General features: G+C 41.1%; 1 protein-coding gene across 1 annotated transcript in view; it reads right to left on the bottom strand.

The window, feature by feature from the left end:
• Positions 1-22,567, bottom strand: part of sycp1 (synaptonemal complex protein 1) — a 374,769-nt gene that overhangs the window by 141,531 nt on the left and 210,671 nt on the right. Inside the window, exons 16-17 of the mRNA XM_043716250.1 lie at positions 17,880-17,983; positions 5,028-5,145 (exon numbers count right to left, since the gene is read on the bottom strand). Coding sequence (XP_043572185.1) covers positions 5,028-5,145; positions 17,880-17,983 — 222 coding nt within the window. The remainder of the gene's footprint in view (positions 1-5,027; positions 5,146-17,879; positions 17,984-22,567) is intronic.

The following is a 22,567-nucleotide window of genomic DNA, read 5'->3' as shown; positions in this document are numbered from 1 at the left end:
TATTGCTTTTGTGGAAACATTTAATCCACAGACTCACCACTCTTCAGGAGAAGAGATTTCTCCATATTTCAGTTTGACTCAGTCAGTCATCAGGAACATCCTTCCTCCATTTACTCTGTCTAGTCTTGTTAGAATTTTATAGGTTTCTATGAGATCCCCCTCATTCTTCAGTGAATAGAGACCTTACCAATCCAGTCTCCCTGCACACATCAGTCCTGTCATTCCAGAAATAAATCTGGTAAATCTTCGTTGCACTCTCTCCACAGACTGAACATCCTTCCTCAGATAAGGAAATCAATACTGCACATAATACTTCAGGCATGGTCTCACCAAGGCCCCATTCAATTGTAGCAATATATCCCTGCTGCTTTATTCGAATCCTCTTGCTGTGAAGGTTAACATATTCTTTACCTTCACTGCCTACTGCATATGTATGCTTGTTTTCAGCAACTGTTTACTTGGACATCCAGGTCTCATTGGACCTCCCCTTTTCCCAATCTATTCAGATAATAATCTGCTTCCCAATCTCACTAACAAAGTGGCTAAGCTCACATTTATCCAAATTATACCTCTGCCATGGATTTATCCACTCATTCAACTTGTTCAAATCAGACTGAAGTATCTCTGATTCCTCCTCAACCAGTTGTGCTATCTGCAATTTTTTTTACATGGCACCAGTAGATCATTTTGAAGCACCTGATGGTCCTTGCCTCTGCTTCCACTGCAGCACCGGCAGAGTTCATCTTATTTGTCAGAATTGCAGTGAAAGCTCAGAGGTTCTTGGCTGCTGGCATGCAGGTGCAGAAAAATGCTGTTGTGGATGTGGAACTCAAATGTAATGACGCACAGGGTGTCATTGTAATCTTGCAGTCATGCTTCAGCAGATGACAAAAAATTCTGAGGTGTTGCTATATGGCAGTAGCTGTGCTACCCTGTTTCCTCTTAGGATGACAACATTTGTGTTCCAAACACTCAATTAATGCCATTATTGATGCCTCATAGCCCAGACTTTCCAACCTCTATCAAGGTGAGTGCAGTCCAAAGCTAGGTCCTCAAAGCACAGATGTACTTGAAGGCTTTCTGCAAGGCTGTTTGTTGTCCCTACCAGAGAAATTTAACAGCTTTCAGCCATACATGCTGCAGGCACTGGTAGTGCATTGCGTAAGAATAATAGGTCAAACAAGCACACCTGCAAGACAGGCATTAAGGTAATACATAAGATGATTACTGCATTTTCATCCAGCATTGACATATTTCAGGATTAAATTACTATGTGAAGATTATTGCTTCTGGCCTATTAAATGATGTAGGCAAATGGATCACTGTCAAGTAGGTTAGGGTTTTACAGTAATAGCCAAAGAACGGAAGGTACAGCTAGGAGCAGGTGTTGTGTCACAGGGGTTAGTGTTGGGACTCAACTGTTTACTATTTATATAAATTACTTAAATAAAGGGACCAAAAGCACAGAAACTAACTTTGTTGATTAATACAAAGATAGGTAGGTAACTAAGTTGCTAAAAGGACACAAAGATGCTACTAAGAGATATCGATAGGTCAAGTATGGGCAAAAATCTGGCAAATGGAGTATAAATGTGAGAAATGTGAAACAGGCCATTTTGGCAGGAAGAATAAAAAAGTTATTATCTAAATGGTGAGAAAGTACAGAGCTCTGAGATGCAGAGGGACCTAGGTATTTTTGTGAATGAATTACAAATGGTTAGTATTCAGATATAGCAAGTAATTTGGAAAGGTAATAGATTCATTCATTTATTGTGATAGATTTTGAATACAAAAGTAGGGAGTTTGTGCTTTAATTACACAGGGCATTGGTAAGATCACATACAGATTATTGTTCAAAATATTGGTCTCTTTATTTAAGGAAGGATGTAAAAGTATTGGAAGCAGTTCAGAGATGGTTTATAAGATTGATATCAGAAATGATGGTTTGGACAGGTTAAACTTGTATCCACTGCAGTTTAGAAGAATTGATGTAACTTGATTGAAACATAAGATCCTGAGAAGTCTTCACAGGGTGGATGAAGCAAGGATTTTTTCAAATTGTGACAGAATCTTGAACTAAGGGTCATTGTTTAAAATTAAGGGGTTGCCCAGAGATAAGGAGAATTTTTTTTTCTCAGAGGTATGTGGGTTCATGGCATTCTCTTCATAAATATGTGGTGGAAGAAGGATCTTTAGATATGTTTAAGGCAGAGGTGGATGGTTTCATGATAAGGTTTTGAAATATTTTCAGAGAAGATAGGACAGTGGAGCAATTAAATTAGACATGATCTTACTGAGTGGCAGAGCAGACTCGAAGAGCTGAGTGGCCTATTTCTACGCCTAATTTATGTATTTGGCAAGGTGGCCAGATGAACACTGGTGCATTGTTTAAGACTGGGGAGAAGGAAATCGTCCTGTTCAGCCATTTGAATATTGGCAGCTCTCAAGCATGGCACCTTCTTCCAGACTGAAGAGATGGGAGGCTGAAGGTTGGGGATTCACAGCCTAAAATGCAGCCTCACCCTGACCTTTTCAAACCTTTAACTTGCCTCTATTACTCACAGCATTCTCCTGAACATGAATCAATAATAAAAATTAACAAAATAAACTTTCTAAACCAAATGTACAATTCACCATAGTGCATATAAATGCAACATATCAACTTTATAGATTCTCCCAGTGTCTATTACCTTTGTGACTTTGTCTGTTCTGGTAATACAGTGCAATGCTATTTCAATAGATGTTACGTGGCTGGTAGAAAGCTGCTGGCTCTCCATGTAAGAGACTGCTGATTCTCTTGGAGGTTGACCATGTACAGCTATGGACTACAAGTTAACGTTCATTGACTTTGACCATTCTTAGTCAATGAAGTCATTTGAACTTTTTGTGGTACTGCACCTAAGTCATACAAACATATACAAATTAGGAGTAGCATTAGGCTACCCGTCCCTTGCTCAACCAAGGCAATATTGCAATGAGACCAGTGTTACACTGGAAAATCTTGGAGGTTGCTTTTGCCCAAACTTGTACTATTAATAAGTTATTTTTCATATAGAATGTGGTTCACAACAATCCCTACCAAATACTTCAGCCTCAGTGTACGTATCCTTTAACATGTAAAGGCTGGCTTTAGTGGCATTAGCTTGCCTCAGCCCCTGTTGAGGAGGCATTGTAAGGGACCATATATTTTTCCTTTTTGAACCAGAACTGGATAGGAAATAAGATGCTGTTATTTTGATCGAGTACCACAAGAACTCTGCAACTTAACAAATCATGTGGTGCATATCTTCAGCTCTACAAGACAATGTTGTTTTTGGAGAGGTCATATTGTTACAATGAGACAGAGTGGCACCAGGAGTTCGAATCATAAAGTCATACAGCACAGTAATAAGCTCTTAAACTAAGGTTGCTTAATTGCAGAATTAGGATTGGTGGAACTGCAGTTTGTCACAGACTTGTGACAGCATTGTAGGTGGAAACATCCAGAGCTAGCAAAAACATCCCTCCCTTCCCTCTGGGTGAGTGAAAGAAGATCAAAACTTAGATTAAAGAATTCTAATCCAAGTAAATATCAAAGTCTACCCAATCAATTACGAATCAGAGAATTACTATCACTCTATAGACAAAACTGCCATCATTGCTAAATTTTTTTAAAAATTGAGCAACAACACATCTTGTACATACAGTTGATTGACAAAAGTAGTTCTCCTTATGTATATTTTTCCACCCATAATTGTGTCAGACTGTGACACCAGGTCTTTTGTTTGTCTTATTCTTGAATGAGTTTGTACTTAGGATTGTACCATTGAGTTGCGTGGTCGATAAGTAATCCTTTTTCTCTGGCATGTATTTGGGAATCAGTGTCTACACAATAAATAGTTATTTTACTGTTAATGATGAACTTGGCGCTGATTTTGTTCTGAATACAGTTAGTCAGGCAAATTGAGTTGAAGATATTTTCGAATATTCCTAATCAACCTCTTCAGACATATTATTACACTTCTCTGGAGCACATGATGTGGAGTAGCTGGTGTTGGACTGGGGTGGACAAAGTTAAAAGTCACACAACATAGGCTATAGTCCAACACACAACACACTCTCTCACACTTGCTCACTCAGTCTCTCTCTTTTTCATGCATGCACAGACACATCTACGTCTATGGAGTGAATTTGTATTTGCAGAATTATGTTTGCAGATATTCTATTTTGCTCAAAAAGTGCACAATCTGCAGGCAGTCGATCCATGTAATATTTTATAAATTTCACTTTGGAAATAGAACCAGTCTGACTCAAGACTAGATAGACAGACTCTAACCTCACACCTTTAATGCATTGTCTGAGCTAAGATGTTACCTTTCTTTTAAATAAAACCTTAAGTTATCTTGAGAATGTGACTTAAAAGAAGTTCTGGGATTTACATATTAATGAACCGAAACCCTCAACCCATTCTAAAAGATGAAAGACTTAACAGCAATCTAGGCTTGTTCAATATATCACTTCAGTTGCATGATACTATAATCTTTTGCCTTAAATTCTGTGTCTTGTGGTCCTGCTCCATAGCTACCTGAAGGAGCCCTGCTCTGAACTCTAGTGCTTTCAATTAAATCTGTTGGACTATAACCTGGTGCTGTGTGATTTTTATCTCTGGAGCAGTAAGACTTGAATTTATATCTCCTGCATCAGAGAGAGGGACACAATCACTACACTACAAGAGCCTACCTCAGTTGTTTAATTGGGTGTGCACGCATTTGTCACAGCTTATGGAATATTGAGGCTCAATTACCAGTGGAATCTTCCCTATATAGTCAAAACACATGATTTAAAAAAAATACATGCCGATTATTTATTAAGTCTTAAATAATTTTTGGACACCACAAAAATCTGGGATTGGCAGTAAATTCCTGATGTAGGGCATATGCCCGAAATGTCGATTCTCCTGTTCCTCAGATGCTGTCTGGCCTGCTGTGCTTTTCCAGCACCCCACTCTCGACAGCTGCAACAAATCACTTGCTAATTATGTTACCTACTTCCAGTTTTCTTTGAAGATCTTTAATTTCTGCATTTCTGTTATTTAGGTCATGTGAAATAGTTTCATTCTCTGCTAACAGGATATTGTAATCCGAAAACAGCTTTTCATGTTTTTTTCTGGGAGAAAAGAAACAGAAATGTTAAAAGCTGCTTTCCATAGTTCAGTTGGTAATAACATAACAGAATTAGTCATTATTGATTGAAATTTGACAATTCTCTTGATTTACATCAGTTCACAGCTAAACGATGTAGCATTAATTCTATAAATAGCAAAATGTAAATTGTGGCAATTCCTTGTAACTGATTTCATTTGAAGGTGTAGAAAACATACAGGTATAAACAAAAATATTACTTTGAAATCAATTAATAAGCCCAGATACAGAGACATGCATTTAATGCTGGACACTGTCAGCTACCATATACCATTATTAGTCAGAAATTGTCAGCTACAGCCACAGATTTGCCTCCCACCTGCTTGTTAACAGAATATGAACAGAACACTGCATTCTAATTCCTGATTTTGGAATAGGACCAGATGCTGGCCCTGCTTCCTGCGGGGCATTGAAGCAGAACACACCTGAAAGTTCTGTTGGTCACACTTACATTATCAGGTGATAGTGCAGGAGAATGCTAAGCAGGAGAATTGGTCAGCCTGTATAACTCTTTGGTGTAGGCCGTTAGTAGATGGAACCTGAGGCTACAAAGTTTGGGCTAAATTAGGAACAGAAATCAGAGATCATTGAGACTTATTCTAAGAGCAGGAGACCAGATAAAAGGAACAGGAGTGGGCATGCAGCTGATAGGGACCCACAAAACCTGTCAAGATAACATGGAATTCCCTTAAATCTGAGGAGCTCTGAGAAGATGGAGAGACATTTTTCATTCAAGATGACAAAGTAACCTGGTTCAATTGTGCCAGGAAATACAGTAAGAGCTATGAGTGCTCCAACTTTAAACTTTGGTTTTCATTGTGCTTTGAGGTCAGTTGTTAAGCTCAAGTCCAGTTTGCAAAAATGCATTCCACATGTTTAAATCCTGCATTATATCGTTTTATAGATTCTAAACTGCCAATTCATAGACATGGTGGATAACAACAGGATCAATTACCTTGCTTTCGGTTTAAAGAACTTGTGGACAGGTTTGGCTTTTCCAATTGATGCTTGTATTGGTGATGATACAGAGCGTGTACATCTTTGCTAATCCGTTATCTTCACGGATTAACCCAGCTGATTTTCTAGAGTTAGTTCATTAGCATAAAAATCAATAATTTCCTGATGAAGGCATGTCAGCGAATTAGAATGTGAGATGGGGACTGGGGTGAACGTGGACTGGAGTTAAATAAATTGGACTACTATAGAAGATAACAACTAATACTAACTGAAACAAAATAATGTAGCAGTCATAACAGTGTGTGAAGAAGCTGAGAATACCTGGCAGCCAGAAGGCCAGTCAGGAATACTTGTCGGTTACCATTGGAGCAACGTTTTTGGCACATAATAGAAGAGAACAACTTTAGTTTCATTGAGGCCACATAAAAGCAGTTGGTTGAAAGTATTTGAACTAATTTCAAAAAGTCAACTACAAACAAAATGCAGGCGAGAAGTAAAATAATAACTTGAACGGGCAAGATGGGTGACTCATTAACCCTAGTTTCGGTGACTCTTAACATTGCAGCATTGGTAATGAAGGATCATAGACAGGCCACAAGTGTGCCATTTACACAAGGGCTTTTCAAAGGCCCACTTACACATCATTTCTCAACCCTCAATCTGCTATTAGCTTTAATGTCTGCACGCTGTCGCTAGTCATGAATCTGTTACATCAAGTGACTTTGTTCTCCAAATCACAGGCCATCCTGATGTGGACATATATTCATAGTCCTTCACTGTTTGAGTGGAAAGTGAGGTCAAGAGACACTCTATTGTTGATCCGGGAAAAGGGAGAAAGAGTAAGGACTGAGGTGGGGAAATGGGTTGGACATTGCTGATGGCCCTATTAACTAGAGGGAGAATCCTCAGGTAAGGATGAAGGAGGCCATGTGTGAGGTACCCTGTTGGAAGTGGCATCATCAGAACAGGGAGACCAGAATTGAATGCAGTATTCCAACAGTGGCCTAACCAATGTCCTGTACAGCCGTAACATGACCTTCCAACCCCTATACTCAGTGTGCTGACCAATAAAGGCAAGAATACAAAATGTTTTCTTCACTATCCTGTCTACCTGTGACTCAATTTTTAAGGAACTATGAATCTGCACTCCAATGTCTCTTTGTTCAGCAACACTCCCCATGACCTTCTCATTAAGTGTATAAGTCCTGCCCTGATTTGCCTTTCCAAAATACTGCACCTCACATTTATCTAAATCAAACTCCATCTGCCATTCCTCAGCCCACTGACCCATCTGATCAAGATCCTGTTGTGCTCTGAGGTAACCTTCTTTGCTGTGCACTACACCTCCAAATTTAGTGTCATCTACAAACTTACTAACTATACCTCCCATGTTCACATTCAAATCATTTATCTAAATGATGAAAAGCAGTGGACCAAGTACCGATCCTTGTGGCACACCACAGGTCACAGGCCTCCAGTCTGAAAAGCAACCCTCCACCACCCTTTGTCTTCTACCTTTTAGCCAGTTCTGTATCCAAATGGCTAGTTCTCCCTGTATTCCATGTGATCTAACCTTGTTAACCAGTCTACCACGAGGAACCTTGTCGAATGCCTTACTCAAGTCCATTTAGGTCATGTCCACCTGCCTGGCCTCATCAATCCTCTTTGTTACTTCTTCAAAAAAGTCAATGAAGTTAGTGAGACATGATTTCCCACGCACAAAGCCATGTTGACTATCCCTAATCAGTCTTTGCCTAGCAATATGTTTGTAAATTCTGTCCTTCAGGATTCCCTCCAACAACTTGACCACCAGTGATGTCAGGCCCATTGGTCTATGGTTCCCTGCTTTTACTTAGCACCTTTTTTCAAGACTGGCGCCCCGTTAGCCAACCTCCTGTCTTCCGGCACCTCACCTGTGACTATCGATATCCAAATCTCAACAAGGGACCCAGCAATCACTTCCCTAACTTCCCACAGAATTCTAAGGTACACCTGATCAGGTCATGGGGATTTATTCACCTATATGCATTTTAAGACATCCAACACCACCTCCTCTGTAATATGGACATTTTTCAAGATGTCACCATCTATTTCCCCACATTCTGTATCTTCCATGTCTTTCTCCACAGTAAACACTGATGCAAAGTACTTGTTTAGTATTTTCCTCATCTCCTACAGTTCCACACATAGGCTCTCTTGCTGATCTTTGAGGGGTCCTATTCTCTACCTAGTTATCCTTTTATCCTTAATGTATTGAAAAATTCCTTTGGATTCTCCTTAACAAAAAGGAGGACCCAAAACTGCTCACAATATTCCAAACACAGTCTGACCAGAGCTTTCTGTAATGTTTTTCTATTTAAATAATATTCAGCTTCACTTTTTTTCCTCCTAAAATGCACAGTCTCACATTTTTCCACATTATGTTGCATCTACCAAGTTTCTGCCCGTTCACTTAATCTGTCTATATCCCTCAGAAGACTGTATCAGTCTCATCAGTTGCCTTCCCATCTATTTTTGTATCCTCTGCAAGTACATTCACTTTCATCGTCCAAGTTATTAATACATATTAAATAATTCCTGCTTCTGTATTGTAGCCATCTTAAAATAAATGCTATCATTGCATTTTCCTTTCGTCGTACTTTGTCTCCTATTTGCAAGACGAGAAGTTTGGATCCAGTTTGCCATCTTGCTTTGGATCCATTGGGCTCTTACCTTTGAACCAGCCTTCCATGTGGAACTGTATCAAAGGCTTTAATGGAGTCCACATCAACTGCACTATCCTCATCAATATATTTAGTCACTTTTTCAAAAATGTCAATTAAATTTATCAGACTTGATCTCACTCTAACAAATCCTCACCAGCCCAAGTGAAAGCCCCAGTGACAACGCTTGTGAATACAGGTGAGAAGTATTCATTTAAGATCTCACCTACATACTCTGACTTCTTAAATATTGTGAGGGCTCTGCCCCATCACCCTTTCAGGCAGTGAGCTCCACGATAACTCCCACCTTTTGAGTGAAAAAGGTTTATTTTTGTAAATACTCTCTAATCCTCCTGGCCCTTACTTTAAATGTATGCTGGAGAAAGTGAGGTCTGCAGATGCTGGAGATCAAAGATGAAACTTTATTGCTGGAACAATAAAGCAGGACCGTCGGAGGAGGAGCACAACAACCCGACGGTCGGAGGAGGAGCGTCTTATCTTCCGACTGGGAACCCTCCAACCGCAGGGGATGAACTTGGACTTCACCAGTTTCTTCATCCCCCCTCCCCCCACCTTGTCTCAGCCGGATCCTTCCAGCCCGGCACCGCCTTCCTGACCTGCAGTCTTCTTCTTGACCTCTCCGCCTCCACCCTACTCCGACCTATCACCCTCACCTTGACCTCTTTCCACCTATCACATTTCCAACTCCCCTCCTCCAAGTCCCTCCTCCCTACCTTTTATCTTCTCCTGCTGAACACTCTCTGCTCATTCCTGAAGAAGGGCCTGTGCCCGAAACGTCGAATCTCCTGTTCCCTGGATGCTGCCTGACCTGCTGTGCTGTTCCAGCAATAAAGTTTCAACTTTAAATGTATGCTCCCTTGTGTTTGCTCTCTGCACTAAGGGTAACCATTTCTTCCTACTTACTGTCCCTATACCACTCATAATTTTCTATACCTCTATCAGGATTCCCCACCTGCTCCACAACCTCAACCTTATTTGCTGTAAGGAGAACAAACCAATTTTCTCTTGTCTCTCTTCTTAGTTAAAATGCTGCAGTCCAAGCAACATACTAATCTACTTTCTTTGCATCTTCTCCAGTGACATTATATTATTCCTGTAGTGTAGAGACCAGAAGTGAACAGATTATTTTATACAGCTCCAACACAATTTCTCTCAGCTTGCATTCAATTCCTTGATTAATAAAGGCAAGTATTGCACATGACTTCATAATCATCTTATCGAACTGCACTACTGCCTTCAAGAACCGATTGAGAGGCACACAAAGGTGCCTCTGATCATTTGTACTTCCCAAGGCCCTACCACTAGCCTTATTTTCCATGCTTTGTTAGGCCTGCTAAAAGGCATCACCTTGTCATCTGCAAAGTTACTGATCATGGCTCCCACATTCATGTACTCTGCAAACAGCAAAGGATCCACACTGAACAATGTTGTTTGCTTCTAGACCCAAAATTCCAGTCACAAGAACTATCACTTCAACTATCTCCCTCTGCCCTTTGCCACAAAGCCAGTTTTGGACTTAATTTGCCAAACTGCTCTAGATCCCATGGACTCTAATCTTTCCTCCCATGAGAAACCTTGCCAAAGAAATTACTGAGACTAAGTAATCTGCAATGCTACTACCTATAATTCTAGTCAGATTCTCAAAAAATTCTATCAAGTTTATTAGACATCCCTCCCTCTGTCAAAGCCATGCTGGCTATCCTTGATTAAACTTTACCTCTCCAAGTGGAGATTAATTATTATCCCTCAGAATTTTATGTAGTACTGATACCACAAATGTTAAATTCACTGTCCTGAGTTTTCTGGTTTATCATTTCTTTCATAATAGCAATCACATCTGCCACCCTCCAGCCTCTGGCACCTCTTCTGTGCCCAGAGAGAATTTGTAAATTAATGTCAGAGCAAATCTCTTACTGTGACTTCCACAGCTGCCTGGAATACATATCATCTGAGTTTAAGGATGTACCCACTTTAAAGGCTGCTGAAACCTCCTTTCTGTCAATGCTAATTTGGTCAAATACCCCTCTCTGATTTCAATACCTACATCATCCTTCTTAGTGAATAGAGATACAAAGTACTTATTGAAAACCTCAGCAGTATCTTCCAGTTCCACACTCTTTCCCTGGTCATCTTCTGCTTCTACCATCAGTTAAAATACTCATCCTAAATTTAAGTCAAGTAGAAAATTAATTAAGTTTTAAAAAAAAATGCTATAACATTTACTTTTCGTTAACATAGATTTAATGTGAAGACAAAGAACTTAGTCAGTCCCTACATGCGCTGATGCGATTTTCGCAGTTTATGCAAATTCTGGCAGGGTTCATGTTGGGGTTATCTGTTGCTCCAACTAGCCTCAATTTTTAGAATTTTAATGAACTTTTATCTCCTCTGCTGCCACTCATCCCAGGCTTGCAACCTCCCCTCCCTCGAGTTTCAATTTCCTCCAAGGAACCTAGCTCTCTATCTGTCACATGAACCTATCCTCACCTCTTGGTGATGCTGACTGCTTGTCTCTAGGTCTTGCCTGGTCCACTTCTCTGGAACTACTTGGTATCAAGTTAGTAGAATTATAATTAGCTTTATTGCCACATGTACTCACGAGTAGTAAAAGGTTACAAATCACCACTTACAGTGCCATCCGAGGTACAAAGGTATTTACAAAAACAGAAATTGCTGAAAAAGCTCAGCAGGCCTGGCAGCATCTGTGCAGAGAAATCAAAGTTAACATTTTGGGTCCAATGACCTTTCCTCAGAACTGAGGAAACTGAGCTTTTCCAGCAATTTCTATTTTTGTTTCTGATTTACAGCATGCACAGTTCTTTTGGTTTTTACAAAGGTACCTAGGTACAGATTCTTAAGTCCAAATTCTTAGAGAAGAAAAAAATTAGAAAAATAAAGAAATAAAAAGTGCAGCATTACAGATCATTGGAATAAATTAGAAAAATAAAGAAGTAAAAAGTTCAGAATAAACCAATCCATCCCTGCATCTAGCTTCTAGTCTGTGCTGGGCCTTGACTCCAAACTGTGCCGGGCATGACCTTGAGGCTCTGGGCCACTGACAGACCGCCATTCTCGGCTGCTGAGTGACCACCACGCCAAGCCAGGAGACTGCTGAGCCAGACCAACAGACTGTCACATACCAGGTCAGCCAAGAGACTGCCATGCTGAGCTGAGAGATTGCCATGTTGGGCTGCGGAGAGGTCAACACAGCAGGTCGCGAGACCATCACGTTGAACCGAGAGGCTGCAAAGCCAGGTGTGCTCTGAGTCACAGATATATATACCAAAGAAACAGATTGTTAGGTCCAACTCATCCATGCCTATCAGATAACCTACATAAATTTAGACCCAGCATTTGGTCCTTATCCCTGTAAACCCTTCCCATTCATATACCCATCCAGATGCCTTTTAAATGTTATAATCGTTTCAACCTCCACCATTTCCTTGGCAACTCATTCCATACATGCACCAACCTCTGCTTCAAAAAGTTGTCCCTTAGGTCCCTTTTAAATCTTTCCCCTCTCACATTAAACCTATATCCTCCAGGTTTGGACTGTCCCACATTGAGGAAAAGACATTACCTATTTACCCTATCCATGCCCCTCATAATTTTATAAACTTCTGTAAAGGTCACCCCTCAGCCTCCAATGCTCCAGGGAAAATAGTCGCAGCCTATTCAGCCTCTCCCTATAGCTCAAACCCTCCATACCTGGCAACATGCTCGTAAATGTAAGTTTGCTCGCTGAGCTAGCAGGTCTGTTTTCAAATATTTCTTCACCATGCTAGGTAACATCATCAATGAGCCTCCGGTTATGTACTGGTGTTCTGTCCTGGTTTCTATTTATGTGCTGGTTTCTTAAGGTGGGTGATATCATTTCTGGTTCTTTTTCTCAGAGGATATTAAATGGGGTCCAAATCGATATGTTTATTGATGGAGTTCCGGTTAGAATGCCAAACCTCTAGGAATTCCCATGCGTGTCTCTGTTTAGCCTGTCCTAGGATGGATGAGTTGTCCTAGCCAAAGTGGTGTCCTTCTTCGTTTGTAAGAATACCATTGATATCCTTACCAGGAGGCCAGGTATGATTCCAGCCTCAGGCGACTGTCTGTGTGGAGTATGCACATTCTCCCTGTGTCTGTGTGGGTTTCCTCCCAAAGTCCAAATATGTGCAGGTCAGGTGAATTGGCCATACTAAATTGCCCATAGTGTTAGGTGCATTGGTCTGAGGGAAATGGGCCTGGGTGGGTTATTCTTTGGAGGGTTGGGTTGGGCCGAAGGGCCTGTTTCCACACTGTAGGGAATCTAATCTGATAGGGGTCTTGTCTTTTGGTGGCTAGTTGGTGTTTGTGTATCCTGGTGGCTAGTTTTCTCCGATGTAGTGTTTGTTACAGTCCTTGCATGGTATTTTGTAAATGACATTCATCTACAGGAAAGCAACACACACAGACCAAATACCTAACTACAGAAGCAATCGTCCTAACACCCATAAACAGAGCTGTATCAGGACATTACTTAATGGGCCACAATACACTGCAGCGCCCAGGAACTACGAGCAGCAGAAGAAAAATACCTATATAGCGTATTCAAGAAGAACAGTTACCCGACAAACATCGTCTACCGATTCTTAAACAACAAACCCAAACAAGTAGACACGCCCAGAAACTCTGACCACACTACCATCCATCACACTACTTTGACCCCTTGGCATCATGGTAGTGTACAAAACTACCAACACACTGAAACAGCAACTGATGAACCTAAAGGACCGAATACCAACAACCAATAAAACGAACATCATTTACAAAATAGGCAGACTGGATGAAGGTCCGTGCAGAGAAGTGTGGGGTGATGTATTTTGGTAGGAAGGACATGGATAGACAATACAGCATAAGGTGTTCATTTGTAAAAGTTTGCACAGGAGTCTATGGATCTGGCTGTATACATGCATAGATCATTGATGGTGGCAGAAGAGGTGGAGAGAGCAGTTAATAAACCAGACAGTCTCCTTGATTTTACTAACAGGAGCATAAGAGTACGAAACAAGGAAGTGATACTAATTTGAATAAGACAGTTGTTAGACCTTAGGTACAGGACTGTGTACAGTCCTGGGTACCACACCATATAGAGGATGTGAACACATGGAGGGAATGCAAAAGGGATTTACAAAAATGGTACCATGAACGAGAAACTATAGTTATGAAGGCAGATCGGTGAGACTAGGATTGTTCTTCTCTTTTTACACAACAAGTGATTCGGGTGTGGAATGCATTGCTTTGTAGTCTATTGGAAGTAGGTTCAATAGAGGGATTGGATGATTATTTCAAATAGAAATAATGTTCAAGTATATTAAGAAAATGCAAGAGAATGGCACTAAGTCATGATGTTCTTTTGAGAGCCAGTACAGACACATTTGGCTGAATGGTTTCTTTCTGGAGTATAACACTGCGATTAAAAAGATGGAAAAGTTTCAGAGAAGTTGCAGAAAACATTTATCAGAATGGTTCCAGAAAGGTTTGATTCTAATCATGTAAGCAGATTGGAGAAGCTATGGTTGTTCCCAAGACAAGAGAAGGTTGACAAGAGCTTTGATTGAGGTGTCCAAAATCAAGAAGGATCTCAATTGAGTGGATAGGGAGAAAGTGGCCCTATTGGAGGAATGACTGATAATCACTGGATATTGATCAATGACAAGAAAAAAATGCAGGCATTTTTGAACATCAAATCTTTCATACAATATTCATGCTTGTTGACATGCATGCTGCCTGACCTGCTGTGCTGTTCCAGCAATAAAGTTTCAACAACGACATGCAGACAGAGACTGCTGCCATCATAGATCAAGTATCAGTGGTCAAAAGTGGTTGTTGTACTTTATCAGTTCAACAATCTATACTCAAGCAGATCCTGTACTAAGATTTCCCAGGTATCACCCAAAGGGAATGAAAATAGCTCTATCAAGCACAAACAAACAGCTTTCTCAGGTTGACAGCATTTGTCAGATTATCCCTGCCACTCCACCAGTGTCTTGGGTATTGTCTATTAGTGAAACTCTTTCTTAAGCATGCTGAAAGTCTATTCCATAGTACTGTATTGTTCTTGCTTTCCTATCATGTGCTCATGTGGCTGAGTGACAGAGAGGCGACATCATCAAAGAATGGAGATATAGCCCTTGTCTCTGAACGGCTACCACCTGACTATGTTCAAGGATGTTATGTACAGTAAATGGTAAGGTTTGAGGCATGCATACATATGTACATACAAATTAGGAGGATGGGACCACTTAGCCCTTCAAGCCTGTCCTGCCATTCATAAAAGAACATAACTGATCCATTGGCACTTAAATTCCATTCTTATTTACTTTTAATGGTGAATCCTTATGATTAGTCTATTTAGCAGCAAGGTGCCTCACAGTGGCAGGAATCCGAATCCAATTCCAACCTTAGGCGACTGTCTATGTGGAGTTTGCACATTCTCTCCGTGTCTGCGTGTGTTTCCTCTGGGTGCTCCGGTTTCTTCACACAGTCCAAAAATGTGCAGGTTAGATGGAGTGGCAATGCAGAATTGTCGTGGGAAATGCAGGGCTACAGGGACAGGGTAGGGGGTTGGGTTTGGGTGGGATGCTCTTCAGAGGGTTAGTGTGGACTTGATGGGCTGAATGGCCTGCTTCTGCACTATAGGGACTCTATGATTCTATATCCTCTCCCATAAAAAAATTCAAGGACCCTATTTCCACTATCCTCTTATGCAGAGATTTCCAAAGTCACACAACCATTAAAGAGAACAGTATCTTCTAAGCATCCTCGCTCTTCCAAACTAATGCAAACAAGCCAGCTGTTCAATCTTTCCTCATAAGGCAACATTCTCATTTCAAGTACCAACTTAGTAAACTTTCTCACAGTAACCCCCAGAGCATTTACATCCCTTTTAAATAAAGAGACTAAAATTACATAATATTTGAGGTGTGGTCTCAACAAAGCCATGTATAACAGAAGCATGACATCCACATTTAATTTCTCTTTTGAAATATAGGGCTGAATCAAATTGCATTCGTTTTCTTTCAGAAGGAATCTCACTGTGAGACCCAGCAAGTTTTCTTGCCATATCTTATCGAATTCGCCATAATAATTGCCAACTCAACTCCTATGTAGACTTCATGTTCAATTTCAGTCTCAAATTATCTTGGGCAATTCCCAGAAAACTCACGACTCAACAGATATCCATCTGAAGACCAGCATGCCTTACTTGTCAATTTTCAAAGCCTACTGTGCACCTTGAGGAGTACTGGCATTTTGCAGATGTCATGCTCCTTTTGATAGACTGAAGAGAGATCACTGAGAAGGGAAAGTTCGACAAGGTCTTGCAAATTGTGCTTGACAGGATGGTGCAGCAAGGAGTATTCCTCTTCCTAAAGGAATGTCAGAGGAAGCCACACCACCACACAATGGTCAGGGATTTCCTCATGGATGATTGCTGTCTCCAGGGATTGAAAGATGGCTCTGAACTGCCAAAAGAACGTCAATAACCCTGTTCCATCAGGGTGAGTGACATGTTTTAGTCTGTGCTAGCTCACACTCACTCTCTGTCTCCCACTGAACCGACATTCCACCAAATCTCATGCTCTGACATATCTTCCCTTACTACATCACCTTCTCTCACTAGTTCTTGACACCACCATTCTCCCACACCACTAACTCTGCATTCCCTCCATGATCCCATGTCACTCCCTTGAAAAATCTCAAGACCATTCCCCCAATTGCTCCAGTACTAACAGTTATGCTACTTACTTGTGTCTGAATCATTTGTCTCCTTTATGTCATTACAAGAGAAGACAACCTGTAAAACAGTGGGACAACACCACATATGTGCAGGGTACCTGATATCTGTGTCCTCACCCACTATGAGGAAAATTTTTAGTGTCTATTATAAAGAATATAATAGAGTATTTTAAAAAAAAACATAATACATTCTAGCAGAGTCAGCAAGGCTTCATGAAGGGGAAATAATTTCTGACAAATTAATTACAGTTCTTTTAGGGGATAATGAGCAGGGTAAATACAGGAAAACCAGTAGATTGAAATTTCCAAAGGGCATTCTATAAGGTACAGCACATTAAGCTACTTAATATTTAGGAGCTCATGTTGTTGGGGAAGTAAACTAGAATAGATAGAGATTGCTTAACTAATAGAAGACAAAGAGGAGGAATGAAGAGAGCACTTCCAAGATGGCAATACGTGGAGCGTTATTAGGATCAATGTTGCACTCACAATTATTTACAATATATCTTAATTATTTGTATGATGAAAGTAACTGCAATAAAGAGGGATTGGTGGGTGGGTCACAAAAAGCAAATATTGACGTTTAATGGGTAATACAGAGGCAAGGAGAATGTTGGCCTTTATTAAGGCAATGGAATATAAAAATAGGGATCATCTTATGCAAGGTAGCAATCAGACTGTACTTCTAACCTGTGAACAGTTTTGATTCTGTTATCTAAGAGAAAATATGTTGGTATTGGAGGCACTCCAGAGAAGGTTCGCTAGTTTGATCCTGGGTACAGAAGGATTTTATTAAGAGGAGATTGAGTATGTTGACTTGTACTCTTTGAGATTTGGAAGAATGAAAGGTAACCTTACTGAGATACATCAGATTATCAAGGGATTCAACAGGGTAGATGCAAAGAGCTCATCCATTTAAGTTAGATGAGGAGTGATTTCCTTCCCAGAACTATGGAATTCTATATGATAGAGAGCTGTAAAAGCTGGTTAGTAAACATTTTCAAAGCTGAGCAGACATTGTTAATCAGTAAAGGAATCCAAGGTTACTGGGAAAAGGTAGGAAGTGAAAATGAGAATCAGATCAGTTATGATCTAATTAAATGGTAGAGCTGACCTGATGGGCCAAATGGTCTACAACTGCTCCTATGTCTTATTCATCTATTTTTCCACTGGGAGTTACAGGATTTCTAGGCATTTGGCTCTAATAAACATTTATTTAATATTTTTGACTAAAATTGACAGCATTTACCTTTCTTCTGTGATCCCAGCTTTCAAGCTGTTTATTTTTTCAAAATAATCCCTCTCTTTTGAAAGTGAATTAATTATCTGTCCTTGCATCTCTGAAAGTACACTCTATTAAGAAAACATATAAGGGATAACAACAGAGTCTAATCATAAGCATTAGTCTTACACATGATTTTAACATTTCTCCACAAAGCAATAACATGTTTTTCAAACAACTGACTGTCAATCATTGAAAATTTCTGATGCTGTGATGAGCTTTCTTTCCAAGGTGAGCTTGTTGATGGAAGTGCATCAGGACTATACATTTGCCATTTAACCCTGGCACATTTTTCCAGGTAAGCTTAAAACAATATTGTAAAAGGCATTTTTATTCTCCATTGGGAACTTAGTCTTTTGAGGAATGAAATTAGATACTGCTCCAGCATCTAAGTGTCTCCTCAAGCCTCAAAAAGCAGAATGGTCCTTAACTGGATGCAATTTTTTTTAACTGACTCGATATGTGTGACAATAGCAAGGCCAGTTCTGTGCCTATCCCTAACTGCTCAATTAAAGTAATGGTGCACAGTCTCCTTGAGCTAGTGCAGTTCGTATGGAGTAGGTGCACACACAGTACTTAGAACCAATGCCAGTTGGTTTAAGCAATTTTATTCTCATCTGAGTTTTTGTTAGTGATTTGATACAAGCAAATGGCTTGCTGGATCATTTTAGGTGCAAAAAAGACTGAACCACATTGCAATAGTTCTGAAGTGATGTGAAGGCCAGCAGATTTTTTTTTAATTCACTGATGGGATATGGGCATTACTGACTGGCAAGCATTTATTGCCCTCCCTAGTTGCCCTTGAGAAGGTGGTGGTGAACTGCCTTTCTGAAATGCTGCAGTCCATGTGTTGCAGGCCCACAAAGCCTTTAGGGAGGAAATTCCAGGATCTTGACCCAGCAAGTGAAGGAACAAGTCAGAATGGTGAGTGGCTTAGAGGGGAACATGCAGGTGGTGGTATTCCCATGTATCTGCTGCCCTTATCCTTCTAATGCATTTGGTTGTGGGTTTGGAAGGTACTACTTAAGGATCTTTGATGAATTTCTGCAGTAAATCTTGTAGATAGTATACACTATTGCTACTTTGCATTGCTGGTGGAGCGAGTGGATGATTGTGGAGGTGATGCCAATCAAAGGAGTTGCTTTGTCGTGTAAGATGTCAAAATTCTTGAGTGTTGTTGGATCTTCACCCATCCAGGCAATAGGTCTTTTGACTTGTGTCTTCTAAGTGATGAACAGGTTTTGGAATCAGGAGGTAAGTTACTCATCAATGTACTCCTAGCCTCTGATCTGTATTTTTATGGTGAGACAAGTTTAGTTTCTGGTCAATGATTACCCCCAGGATGTTGACAGTGTGCGATTCAGTGATGGTAACACCATTGAATGTCAAGGGCAGTGGTTAGAAAGTCTCTTATTGGAGATGATTATTTCCTGGCATTTGTGTTGTGCAAAAGTTACTTGCCATTGGATATTATCCAAATCTTGTGCAGCTGAACATGGGCTGCTTTAGTATCTGAGGAGAATGATGCTGAACATTGTGCAGTCATCAGTGAACATCCTCACTTCTGACCTTATGATGCAGGGAAAGACATTGATGAAATAACTGAACTTAGTAAAGCCTTGGAAACCACACTGAGGAACTCCTGCAAAGATCTCTGAGATGACTGATCTACAACAATCATGATCATCTTTCTATATGCCAGATATGAATCAAACCAACGATTCCCATTGTTTGACAGATATCTTTGCAGCATCCTTGAACATGGCTTAGGTCCCGGAAGATTGGAGAATTGCCAACGTTGTCCCCTTATTTAAGCAGGAATAATCCAGGTAATTATAGACCGGTAAGCCTGACGTCAGTGGTATGGAAGCTGCTGGAGAAGATACTGAGTGATAGAATCTATTCCCATTTGGAAGAAAATGGGCTTATCAGTTAGAGAAAACATGGTTTTGTGCAGGGAGGGTCATTTCTTACCAACTTAATAGAATTCTTTGAGGAAGTGAAAAAGTTGATTGATGAAGTAAAGACTGTAAATGTCATATACATGGACTTCAATAAGGCGTTTGATAAGGTTCCCCATGGTTGGCTGATGGAAAAAGTGAAGTCACATGGGGTCCAGGGTGTATTAGCTAGATGGATATAAAACTGACTGGGCAACCGGAGACAGAGACTTGCAGTGGAAGGGAGTTTCTCAAAATGGAGAACTGTGACCAATGGTGTTCCATGGGATCCATGCTAGAACCACTGTTGGTTGTGATATACATAAATGATCTGGAGGAAGGTATAGGCGGTCTGATTAGCAAGTTTGCAGATGACACTGGATTGGTGAAGTAGCAGATAGTGAAAGGGACTGTCAGAAGATGCAGCAGAATATAGATAGATTGGAGAGTTGGGCGGAGAAATGGCAGATGGAGTTCAATCTGGGCAAATGCGAGGTGATGCATTTTGGAAGATCCAATTCAAGAGTGAACTGTACAGTAAATGGAAAAGCCCTGGGGAAAATTGATGTACATGGAGATCTGGGTGCTCAGGTCTATTAGATTTAGAATTAGATTAGATTACCTACAGTGTGGAAACAGGCCCTTCGGCCCAACAAGTCCACACCGACCCGCCGAAGCGTAACCCACCCAGACCCATTCTCCTACATTTACCCCTTACCTAACACTACGGGCAATTTAGCGTGGCCAATTCACCTAACCTGCACATTTTTGGATTGTGGGAGGAAACCGGAGCACCCGGAGGAAACCCACGCAGTCACAGGGAGAATGTGCAAACTCCACACAGTCAGTCGCCTGAGGCGGGAATTGAACCCGGGTCTCTGGCGCTGTGAGGCTGCAGTGCTAACCACTGTGCCGCCGTACCACCGTACCCTGAAGGTGGCAATGCAGGTCAATAGAGCAGTCAAGAAGGCATGCTTTCCTTCACTGGATGGGATACTGAGTACAGGAGTTGGCACATCATGTTACTGTTGTATAAGACTTTGGCTCTGCCACATTTGGAATACCGTGTACAGTTCTGGTCATCACATTACTTAAAGGATGTGGATGCTTTGGAGAGGGTGCAGAGGAGTTTCACCAGGATGTCACTTGGTATGGAGGGCGTAAGCTATGAAAAGACATGGAGTAAGTTAGGATTATTTTAATTAGAAAGACAGAGATTTGTGGGGGTGGGGGGGGTGGGTGGGTGGAGGGTGAACTTGATTGAGGTCTACAAAATGAGAAGTATGGTCAGGGTAGATAGCGAGAAGCTTTTTCCCAGAGCAGGGGCTTCAATTACTAAGGGTCACAAGTTCAAAGTGAGAAATAAAAGTGTAAGGGGGATATGCATTGAAAGTTCTTTATACAGAGGGTGGTCGGAGCCTGGAACATGTTGCCAGCAGAGGTGGTAGAGATGAAGACGATTGCGTCACTTAAAATGTATCTAGACAGATAGATGAATGGGCAGGGAACAGAGGGATGCAGATCCTTAGAAAATAGGTGACAGGTTTAGATAGAGGATCTGGATCAGTGCAGGCTTGGAAGGGTGAAGTGCCTGTTCCTGTGCTGTAATTCTCTCTGTTCATTGTTCTCTGATTCTAGTTTTGCTAGGGCTCCTTGATGCCACAATTAATCGAATGCAGTCTTGATATGAAGGACAAGTCACTCTCACCTCACCTCTGGAATTCAGCTCTTCAGTCGACATTTGAACCAAGGCTGTCATGAGGACAGGAGCTGAGTGGCCCTGGCAGAACCCAAACTAGCTGTCATTGCATTCTTTCTGTCCTTTCTTCAAACATGTTGTCCTGTTGGGACTTCAACTCATCCCTTGGAGCTTTAGAAAGGGTTTTTGGACAAACTAACATTGCCACGATGCTTCATCACAAGATTTCCATTTTATGACCATTCATCAAATATTTGCAACTGCATTTAATGACCTATTCTTTGCATTAGCTAATAGAGAAATCATCACTGAGTTAAATTTCAGGTTGTTGTCCTAACATTCAAAAAAAATTAAGGGCTATAATGACAGCAATATAAACCAGAAACTTATCTGCACATGATATGTTTGGCAGCTGTACCAGAAGTGGCATCCAGGCCTGCACAGACAAACAGCAGGACAATGAAAGACAATGTCTCTGAAAGTAGCCAAATAAGACCCAAATGAATGCTGTTGGAGCTGCATTCATTTGGGAAAGTGGACAGTATTCCATCACATAGGACTATTACAACACAGGAGGCCCTCCAAATGAGCAGATCATGGAGTTCACTATTCTTTCTTCTCCCATAGGAGAAAGTGAGGGCTGCAGATGCTGGAGATCAGAGCTGAAAATGTGTTGCTGGAAAAGCGCAGCAGGTCAGGCAGCATCCAAGGAACAGGAGAATCGACGTTTCGGGCATAAGCCCTTCTTCAGGAATGAGGAAAGTGCGAGGCATGAGGAGGCGCGGTAGTAGTTTGGCGCACCGACCTTTACACCGCTGAGGCTAAACACCAGCTCGCGGACACCTCCTCCTACTGCCATGACCATGACCCCGCCTCCCACCACCAAACCATCATCTCCCAGACCATCCAGAACCTCATCACCTCAGGGGATCTTCCATCCACCGTCTCCAACCTCATAGTCCCACAACCCCGCACCGCCGTTTCTACCTCCTGCCCAAAATCCACAAACCTGACTG

This window comes from Chiloscyllium plagiosum, chromosome 26 (genome assembly GCF_004010195.1).
Source record: "Chiloscyllium plagiosum isolate BGI_BamShark_2017 chromosome 26, ASM401019v2, whole genome shotgun sequence".
Taxonomy (NCBI): Eukaryota; Metazoa; Chordata; class Chondrichthyes; order Orectolobiformes; family Hemiscylliidae; genus Chiloscyllium; species Chiloscyllium plagiosum.
The sequence above is the reverse complement of the archived record's forward strand: the minus strand, read 5'-3'. Positions and strand labels throughout refer to the sequence as shown.